We start from the raw sequence: 10,270 nt of genomic DNA on the forward strand, positions 1-10,270 counted from the left end.
CCTCCAAGCCCACCTTGGTGTTCTCTCCAACATACACTATAGCCGTCTCTCGAAGAACAAAGTCACCTTCTTCCAAGTCAACGGCTACTGGCCTTTCCCCTCTTGCATCCATGACTCTCCTCTTACGAGGCATTAGACCACTGTCCTCAAGAGAGGTAGCATCATCCTCATCAATTAGTGAAATAAGTTGAGAAGCAAAAGCAGAGGACGGAATGGGGGCAGGCCCTCGGATTGCGGCGACCGAGGAAGGGGTCGGCATAAAAGTGGAAGTAGTCGAAATAGGGGCAGAAGCCGATGGTGCATCAACCTTCCTCTAGAAGGATGGCACCGATGCCCGGCTCTTTCGAGAGACTCCCCTAGCTGGGAAAGAAACAAACGTCGAAGTCAACAAACAAGTCGGTATACGACAAAAAATGGAACGATCACAAGAAAATAGGGAAACTCACATGTCGAAGGAAGAGCCGGTCTGACCTTCTTGATGAAGCTCGGCCAGTTGCATGTCCCTACGACATGGGGGATGATTTGCTCGACCCGGTCAGAAATGTGCGTGACTAGAACGGGAGGCTGAGTGTTGGCTACAAAGAAAGAGAAAGTCTTTCAACTAACTCCAAGTAAGTAAAAGGACGCGAACACAAAAAAAGAGCACTTACGTATGTAATTCCAAGCCTCTGGAAAGCCATTAGTATTAGCCATCACGTCCTCGATCTTAATGTAGAAAAAATTGAGCCAGAATTGGCAAGTGGCCTTATCATCCGTCTTTACCACCAAACACTTGCCTCTACGATAGCGAAAGTTCAGTATCGTCCCCCTATAGAAGCTAGGGGTGAAGAGGTAAACCAAATGTTGCAGCGTCATCTCGACCCTGACTAGCTCAACAAATTTGGTCAACATTCAAATAATTTTATAGACGTACGGTGCAAGCTGAGTAGGGCAGACACCGTAGTGACGATAAAATTCCTTCACTAATGGAAGGAGGGGGAACGAATAACCGATGAGGAAAGGATAAGCATACAAAGTGCAGATCCGGGGTGATGAACATGTACCACGTCCTCACCAGAATGGATCAGTTCGACATGGTTTGGAGGCCAAATTTGGCCTTGAGTCCCGCCAATTCCTTAGGCGCCATCGCCGACCGAAAGACTCCAGCGCGGTGTCAGGTAACATGGTGAGGTCGGACCTAGCGTCAGGATTGCGAGGGATTATTTCCTCCATAGACGGGAAGTTTTCGTCATCAACAATGGTGAAGCACCCTCCCCATGAGAGGGAAACACAACTGCTAAAGGAGGAATACTGCTCCCTTCACCAGCGTTTGATGGTAAGTCAGACATGGTGCAAAGTGGTAAAGAAGAATAACGAGCGGGAAAGAATGGAGATGGTGTAAGGCAGTAGAGTGTGGAAGGAAGTTTAGAGAATAAAATAACAAAGAAGGATAATGCTCTAGAAATTTAGGAGAAGCAAACTTCAAACTCAAGTCCAAAAGCCTCAATTTATAGAGATAATGTCACTAAACTCAAAAACGGCTCGTCATAATTGACACTGGAATCGAAATGGCAGATCCAATCAAGGGTCACACGTGAATCGAGACAACGCATCAGAAATATGCACATAACGACGCTTGATGCCATGACATCATTCTGTTCCTTAAACACGATAATCGGGGTTTGGGGAGGATAGCATGTATGCAGACTTTACCCTTGTATCGGCAAAAATTCTCTAATATGATTAATTCGTGTTAGCATTAGGGAGGCATTCACAGGCTGCCATGTGTCACCAATACGACTCCCATGAAGGCCTGCACAAAGTCGAAGTGACTTTAGAAGTAGTGAAGGTTGTGATCGAAGTTGGCAATGATTAAGGTCGAGGAGTCGTCAAAGAGGGAGGTCGAGACCGATCATCCTTGACAAAGTTATAACGGCCAGTTTCAAGATAGGACACTAAAAAGAATATTCTAGTGGATATTCTCTGCACCTGTACCATTAGGGTTTCTAGGAATATGTTTCCTATAAATAAAAAGAAATACAATGAGAGGTGGGGGAGAAATATTCATTTGTAAAAAAATACTTTGAATTTAGTAGAGAGAATCTGGTCTTGTTAAAAGCGTACAAAAACAAACTTTTACTAAGATTCTTGTCTATTCTTTCCACCGGATCCAAGAACAACCTGAGTGTTCAAAGGCTCATCAATCATTCATCATTGTCTGAAAGAATATCTACAGATCTCACCCTTTTCACCAGTGGCAGAGGCAAGACTTTTGCTAAGGGTGTTCAAAAAGGGAATAATTTAAATTTTTTAATGAGATTGTAGCTAGTGGGAATTGCACCAATAAATCACATAAATGTTTTGAATCCCCTTAACCACTAAGCCATGCTTTTGGGTTATGTGAAGGGGATTCAAAACATAATATATAGAGGTAAAAACCAAATTTTGCCTTATATATACAGTGTAATTTTCGGCAAAGGGGGTTCGGGTGAACACCCTTGCGCCCCCCTAAATCCACCACTGCTTTTTAGGTGACTCACACGTTTTTATTTACTTAAATGCCATTCATTGCCATTTATTACTATTTAAATGCCGTCTTTTATCTTTTTGGATCATTAAACTCTGTTATTATTGCTCACGTTCATTATCATTCGGTCAAATATACATGTTTTTAATCATAAAACCGACAACTTGGTTTTGAGAATATTATTATTGGATAAGATTGACCATGCTTTATTAAAATCCAATTTGTTGAACCAAAATCTATATTTTTGGTCAAATAACCCCTATCCTGGGAAGGTAGAAAGACTGTTTCTGATAGACCCTCGGCTCATGAAATAAGAAATAAAGTCATAGCAACAAACAATAACAATAGCAAGATAATAAGAAAACCGAAGCGAACATAGTGAGAGAACAACAGACTGCCAGAAAATCAACAGTAGCATTAAAAATTTAACCAATTTATATAACTCAATTTTTCTATCAATTATAGTAATAAACTAAAATTTCAAGGTAGCCAAATAAATCAATAGAAAAAGGAAGACCTCCCGAAAAGGAAAAGAAAAATGAAAAGACCTTCCCGTGGAAGTAATGGGAAAAGCAAAAGAAAACAAAAAGGAAAGAGAAAGTTAAAAGATCTAACTGTTAATTTTTTTTAAAATAAAATAATTATGCTTTCTTTATAATTGAGTGGTCTTCTTTTCTGCATAGGATTATAGGGGGTATAGTTAAAATAAGGACAAGTAATATTTTCCAATACATTTCCTTATTCTTCAACGTAAGAACGTCTTGTCATCTACGAAGCCGCTACCAGGAGCGGCCACTACCTTACTCTTCCCTTCCTTTCCTTTTTACCTTTGTTCACAGCCATCATCTTCCATGTTGTCAAGATAAGTTCAGTCCAACTCGTAGTTTACCTTTTAGCTTCGCTCTTGACCGAAACTTCAATTCTTCAGTGTAACTTCATTTCTTGGCCTCCTTAACCAGAGAACACACAAGCAAAAATATCCAATTAATTCTTCCCTTTTTTGTTTCTTTTACCAAATAAAGAAGAGATCTCGAAGAGTTAAATGAACTTTCCCCATATAGTTAGTTTAGTTGACGAATAGTAAGTATTGTAGAGTTTCTGTAGGGTTTCATCTAGTTCTCAACTGTTTATCCACGTCTTTGATTTAGGGTTCCCGATCTTTATATATATATTTTTTTTACCATATCTTGTTAAGAGTAATTAATGGAGAATAATTATAATCAACTGGGGGAGAACTCAGCTCAAAGAGGTAATAACTTCTTGTACGGTGGAATTCCACTTCTTGCATCCCCAAATTCATCTATTTATGGAAGAAGCAGCGGCGGCGGCGGCGGCGATTGTTATGATCAATCTCAAGCAGTGGTACATCCCATAGTGAAGACAGAAGGAGGCAGTACTTCTCATCATCATACATTTGAATACCCTTCGATTATGCGTAGTGGATATCATCATCAGACGGTTCAAAATCATCACGAGAGTGAGAGTTCTGGTAGTGAAGTTGATGCTTTAAAAGCCAAGATTATTGCTCATCCTCAGTGTTCTAACCTTTTGGACGCTTACATGGATTGTCAAAAGGTATCAACTTTTTGCTTAAATGTTAGTATATTGACATAGCTTGAACAAATTGGCTGTTTCATCTTTTTCTTGAGACATTCCAAAGTGAATTAATTAATTCACTTATAATAAAAGAAATTGATTTTTTGTCTCCGATTCTCCGAAAACTACTACACATCTTTCTCGGAATGTCTGAGGTGTAGTTTAATTTGACAGTATAAAAGAATTTTTATGAATATTTCTGAGTGACTGAATATGACTCTTTAAAATTAGTTAGGCTCAACTATAGTAGCCTCCTTCGTTAAATTCATTCCTATGCTGCAGCGGAATAATTCTATACTGAGATTTCTTTCTTTCAGGCAGTCGAGTATCAGATCTCTTTGTTTGCTAGATAATTACAAATATCTACTCATAATAAATGCAACTAGTTATTTTGAAAATAAGATTAATATGTTACAATAAATTAAATTACATTGATTAATTAAAAATTATTAATACTGTCAGTATATATAAGTAAATTATTTTTATATAGGTGGGAGCACCGCCGGAAGTGGTGGCGAGGCTATCGGCAGTACGGCAAGAGTTTGAGGTGAGGCAACGAGATTCATCGACCGACAGGAATGTTACTAAGGACCCAGAACTTGATCAATTTATGGTCAGTTTCTTTTAATATCTTTATCTTCGTAACATTAAAAAATATGAATATTTTACTTTTTTAATTTAATAATGTAGGCATGAATTTCTTTGTGTATTTATATTCAGGAAGCTTATTATGACATGCTAGTGAAGTACAGAGAGGAGCTTACAAGGCCCCTACATGAAGCAATGGATTTCATGCGAAAAATCGAAACTCAGCTTAATATGCTTGGTAATGGCCCCGTTCGGATCTTCAACTCTGGTACTACTTCCTTTTCTTCTTTCTCATAAGCACAGTTCCACTTACGAGTTCGGCAAAATTCACTAGTTTTGATTTAGATTTTGTATTTGTATTAAAATTTAATTAATATATACAAATAGTTTATACCAACACAGAATCCATAAACTCAAATTCATAATTTTGCTCAGTACTACTAGTATAGAATAAGTGAGTTTTGTTCTTCATCGTAATTGCCAAGCATGGAAAGAATGAGAGAAGAATAAACAAAGGGACCGGTTAAAGTTCCTTATTTGAATGCTTAAAGAAGAAAAAAAGAAAGAAGTTGTTTTGGTTCATTTAATACTGTGCCAATGTTTGTGCTATTTCCGTCCAAGACAGCTTTGAAGGGAAACATCATTCTCCATTTCCAATGTTTTTCTGTGTAGAGTAAGAAAACCCTATTTACGACTGTACGAGGGTAGTAATAGTATATACTACTTTTTTGTTAAAAAAAGATAATAGTATATGATTTAGTTGCATTATGCAAATAAAGTGTCTACTTCATTGTTGAAAAAGAGATGATTTGGTTGCATTATGCAATAAAAAAATGGAGAGACAGACAAATCTTAGAGATACAAACAATGAGGAAGCCACACGTTTGTTTCTCTAATCTTCTTTAATTTAGCTTTAGCTTTATGGGTCCAGATTTCCAGTGTATTCTGACAAATTCTTAATAGTAATATTGTTCCCACTACATAAAATTCTGCTTTACATATATATGATCTCTCTCTCACAAACACATTTATCTGACACTCCACAGTAACTACTTGAGTCTTTATAGTTCGTAGTTGCCTATGTACTGGTAGTATGTATACACACACAACACACATTCTTGAAAGTCAAACAAAAATATAAATATACGTGCATGTATCTGAAGGTAATAATATTGCTGTCATTTCCAAGTAGAGTTTGCTTTAGTATGTGGTCTTCTGCGGTAGCTAATAGGCATTGGAAAAATGAAGAACATTGGGTGCTGTTCATGATCAGTGCTACACCATGTAGCCTGCCATGTTTGTCAGATATCTTTTTCTCCAATATTTTATTTCCTCTTTAGTTTTTGGTCTTCTCAACTACTCTAACTATTTGTTCTTTTCACTAGTTTCTTTATTTAATTTCTACATCTCTCTGGACATGTTGATTCCATTTTCTTATCATATATTTTTGTGATTGCTGCTTTTACGATTTTAAGCATCAGTTTTCTGTGCAAAAAGTAATTTCTTAAAGCAAAGTACGACAACGAGCTAAGGAAAATGGACATGAAAAATATGCGAGAGAAAAAAGATGTAATACTATTGTTGTTTCGAGTACCATATTCCTGTTAGCTTCTTTCCTTTTATGTTTATCTTACACTTCTCTTTTCCTTTTTCTTAAAAGAAATTTTTGGTGTCTAATATCACATGTATACCTTGGCTCTCGGGACTTTGGTTTAATGGTAAGAGAGAAATGTGCAATATGTGAGTTAGACACATGTCATAATCGAAGTTGGGGCAAACAAAATCTTTGTATTTATTCAAAAAAAGTTAAGAGGAGAAGCGCATTATAGGATTTCGAACCATACGCCGATGACTTTGGAATTTCTTGGTTATAAAAACAATTCCATAATATGTCGTGAAAATGATTAAGAATTAAACTAATTTTGCCTTCCTATGAACAAGTATCCAATAGTATATGAGCTTGAGATTATTCTCGAACCAACCATAAAACTATTCTCCAACCAAGGGCCGGTAGAATTGTCTCTGTATGATCTATAGGTCATGAGTTCGAGCAATGGAATCAGCCGCTGATGCTTGTATCAAAATAGGCTGCCTACATCACACCTTGGGTGCGATATTTTCTCGGACCCTGGGTAAATGCAGGATGCTTCGTGCACTGGGTTGGCCTTGCCCTCCTTATGAATAAGTGCCCAATAGTATGAGCTTGAAATTATTCTTGAACCAATCATAAAACTATCCTCCAACCAAGAAAGATACATATGGATTTATCTCACTTGCGCGAAGTTCAGAAAATACATATCTGCACTTCCTTTTGTTTCTTTAAAGTACTCTTTTGTGTAATATTATTGAAGAAGCATGTCAAGAAAGGGTTGTTTCCTTCTTTGGAAGTGATTAAGAAGTTTCCTCTTTTGGGATCTTATCAACATATTGAATGTGACACTTTACAAGAAAAATTCCTTGGTTGAATAAGGTCTGTTGCCCCTCTACTATTAAGTTGCCAACTCTAGAAGATTACTTATATATTCGTCTCTATGTGGAAGAATACTTGGTCGTATATATATAGTAATTGGAAAGGTGCTTTGATCGTAAAGCATATCTTCATTTAAACCTTATTTTATCACTAGCTAATATAGAAAATATCTAATACGTGATTGGTTTTCATTAATTTCTTCTCAGCAGGAGTTCCAAACAAATTCCACTTAATTCTCACTCATACTAGATAGAGAGTCGACCTCTCTTGAAACAGAATGTTCAGCATTTTACTTTGCTATTAGGTCGATTTGTGAAAAATTCATGCTTGCATGTGAGAAAAAAATAGAGAATTAAACTATAACTGTTTGGTGTCATTAGATATAAAAGAACAATAAAACTAAACTATGTTTGAGGAGGCAAATAAGCTACTTGAGAATCCTTTAAAGGTAAAACAAAAAGGACTAAGTTTCTACCAGTCTTTTGACCATACTAAAGATTGATATGCCAGTAGAGAATATAGAATTTTCAGTGTTTATGGAATGACATTGTTAGTTAGAATTCATATAGCCAATCTAATTTGCCTGCGACATAAGCATAGTAGTTGTTGCTATCATAGGCAGATCTAAGATTTAAATTGTATTAGTTCAACATCCAATATTCTTAGCATTGAAGCCATTGTATTTGAAAAGGTATGGGTTCATATCTACTAGATTTTATAGTTTTGGTCAATTTTTACACATAAATTTATATTTCGCGTCGAAAGTACAGGGTTCAGTTGAACCCGGCACTCCTACGTTACATCCGCCCCTTGCTATAGTATCCACCATTGAAAAGAATAGTTTATCAACATGAAATTTTTTTAAGAGCTTAACTTTTGCAATTATTGTGAGTGAACTAGATACTATTGATTTCAGGCAGCAAGGTCAAGAATAATTAACCTATATCTTCTTTATTGATAAATAAATGGACAGAGGACAAATGTGAGGGTGGTGGATCATCAGAAGAGGAGCAGGACAACAGTGGTGGGGAAACTGAAATTCCTGAAATTGATCCACGAGCAGAAGATCGGGAACTGAAGAACCACTTATTGAGAAAATACAGTGGCTATTTAAGTAGTCTCAAACAAGAACTTTCCAAGAAGAAGAAAAAGGGGAAATTGCCCAAAGATGCACGCCAGAAGCTGCTCAGTTGGTGGGAGTTACATTACAAGTGGCCATATCCTTCGGTATAAAACTCTATTCAAATGTGCACTACTCATTGTTTCACCTAATATGGTCCGAGTTTAACTTCTATGCAGTAATGGTGTTAAAAAAATTTTACACTATTAAATCATCTAAAATATAACTATAGGCAGAGGCACTGGCGAAGCCACATGGTCACAAGGGTGATCAACTGACCAACCTTCGTCGAAAAATTGCACTGTGTACGTAGGTAAAATATTACGTTTTAGAGGTATATAACACATATTGAACACTCTTTATCGGAATTTTTTCTCACTTCTTTTAAATTTGAATACTCTTGGAAAAATTCCTAGTTTCGCCACTGGGCAGAGGCAGATTCAGGATTTGAATTTTATAGGTTTTAAATTTTGTTCTCGGTTGTAGTTTGGTGGCCAATCTTTAGTAGGGGCCTTTAGTCTTTTAGTTAGAGTAGAGGTCACGTGAGAGCAGAGTGTATCGCCCTATCATAGTCACGGGTCTGTTTATAGCCTCGACTGTTGTCATAGTCAACAAGGTTGAAACTTCAAAAAAGAAAACTTTGAATTTGGAGGGCGATTCTCCCATTGAACTAACTGTACCCCCAAAACCGATATAGATGAATATGGAGAGTATACTAGGGCCCTTGAAAGCACCACGTCGAAGGAACTTGTCAAAATAACCCCGTAACTTTGGGAGAAAAGTGGCGCATACCAGGGGTAGCGACTTTTTTGTACATAATTAGTAGATTTATTAATGTAAATACAGAATTTGAACTAAAGCTACTGGATTTGACTGAACCCGTATCTAACTTTCTAGCTCCGCCCCTGAGTATACGTCATTGTTTATAAAAAATGGAACTAGCTGAGTTCGAACCTGTAAAATAAGGTTGGTTACCTAGTTTAGAAACACATACAATTAATGTAGAAATTTCTAAATTATATGGTCTTGGTCTAGTGTCAATTTTAGTTTGTAATAACTTTGCAGGAGTCAGAGAAGGTGGCATTGGCTGAAACAACAGGTTTGGACCAGAAACAAATAAACAACTGGTTCATTAACCAAAGGAAAAGACACTGGAAACCTTCAGAAGACATGCAGTTCATGGTAATGGATGGTGTTCATCCTCAGAATGCAGCAGCTCTTTATATGGAAGGTCACTATATGGCAGAAGGTCCTTTTCGTTTGGGACAGTAAATGCAAAACATCATTGAGTGTTTGGATTTGTTCACATGCTTTGAGATTTTGGAGAGATGTATTTGCAGAATATCACATTTGGAAATCTGTACTTTGAGTGACAGCCATGTTCCTTGTAAGGTGAGTATGAATAGGTAAATTAGGGTGTTTAATTATGGTTGTTTAGTTGTATTAGTATGTTTGTAGCCTTGTAAGCATAAGCAAGGGTATTTATTGCTTGTTCAATTCATCAATTGTATATGATGAGAATCCTTTGTACTTGGTATTTTGAATAGTAATGAACCATATCTGGTTTTTAGTGCGAAAGTGTTAAATCTGTAATTTAATGAACGTTGTGGATCATATTGTTAGATTTTTCCTAATTATGTATGAGGCACAATAAACTTAAGGCCCTTAATTAATATTTAATTAATGACAAATCTTGTCCATCCGATCGGTTACTTGATGGATGTACAAGATTAAGTGAGGATCTCTATAAATTGGTCCTCTCCTCACCCGTCAGGATTACCACATATTCTATTCTTCTTTTCCATCACTAAAGGCGGCGATAATGAAAGTTAGGGCAAGGGGCGAGAAACCAATTTCAATAAACGCTTCCGCTTCAGGTATGTTTTCTGTAACGATTTTATGTAAGATTATCATGTTCAAGATCCTAGTATGAATTAAAGTTTATGTTTACATGTGGTATCAGAGCCTGGATTACTTGGACTGATAATCT

At 36.7% G+C, this 10,270-nt stretch overlaps 1 protein-coding gene across 2 annotated transcripts; it reads left to right on the top strand.

Annotated features, from left to right (window-relative positions):
• The first annotated feature begins 3,205 nt into the window (after window positions 1-3,205).
• Window positions 3,206-9,873, top strand: LOC109239641 (homeotic protein knotted-1). Of its 2 annotated transcripts, none has more exons than XM_019406231.1 (5): window positions 3,206-4,081; window positions 4,593-4,715; window positions 4,823-4,928; window positions 8,134-8,387; window positions 9,346-9,873. In XM_019406231.1, the coding sequence occupies exons 1-5, from the start codon at window positions 3,710-3,712 to the stop codon at window positions 9,550-9,552; spliced, it is 1,062 nt and encodes a 353-aa protein (XP_019261776.1). In that variant the 5' UTR covers window positions 3,206-3,709; the 3' UTR covers window positions 9,553-9,873. The 2 variants fall into 2 exon arrangements, with proteins under 2 accessions (XP_019261776.1, XP_019261775.1); XM_019406230.1 differs by having other exon boundaries at window positions 3,208-4,081; window positions 4,823-4,958.
• The last annotated feature ends 397 nt before the right edge of the window (window positions 9,874-10,270 follow it).

This window comes from Nicotiana attenuata, unplaced genomic scaffold (assembly GCF_001879085.1).
Source record: "Nicotiana attenuata strain UT unplaced genomic scaffold, NIATTr2, whole genome shotgun sequence".
In the NCBI taxonomy this organism is placed as follows: domain Eukaryota; kingdom Viridiplantae; phylum Streptophyta; class Magnoliopsida; order Solanales; family Solanaceae; genus Nicotiana; species Nicotiana attenuata.

Bases quoted from the DNA above. Each gene is read 5' to 3' on its own strand.
- LOC109239641 (XM_019406230.1), top strand. From the start codon at position 3,710: ATGGAGAATAATTATAATCAACTGGGGGAGAACTCAGCTCAAAGAGGT. The intron at 4,716-4,822 runs GTCAGTTTCTTT...ATTTATATTCAG, and splicing joins CAGAACTTGATCAATTTATG to GAAGCTTATTATGACATGCT. The intron at 4,959-8,133 runs GTACTACTTCCT...ATAAATGGACAG, and splicing joins CGTTCGGATCTTCAACTCTG to AGGACAAATGTGAGGGTGGT.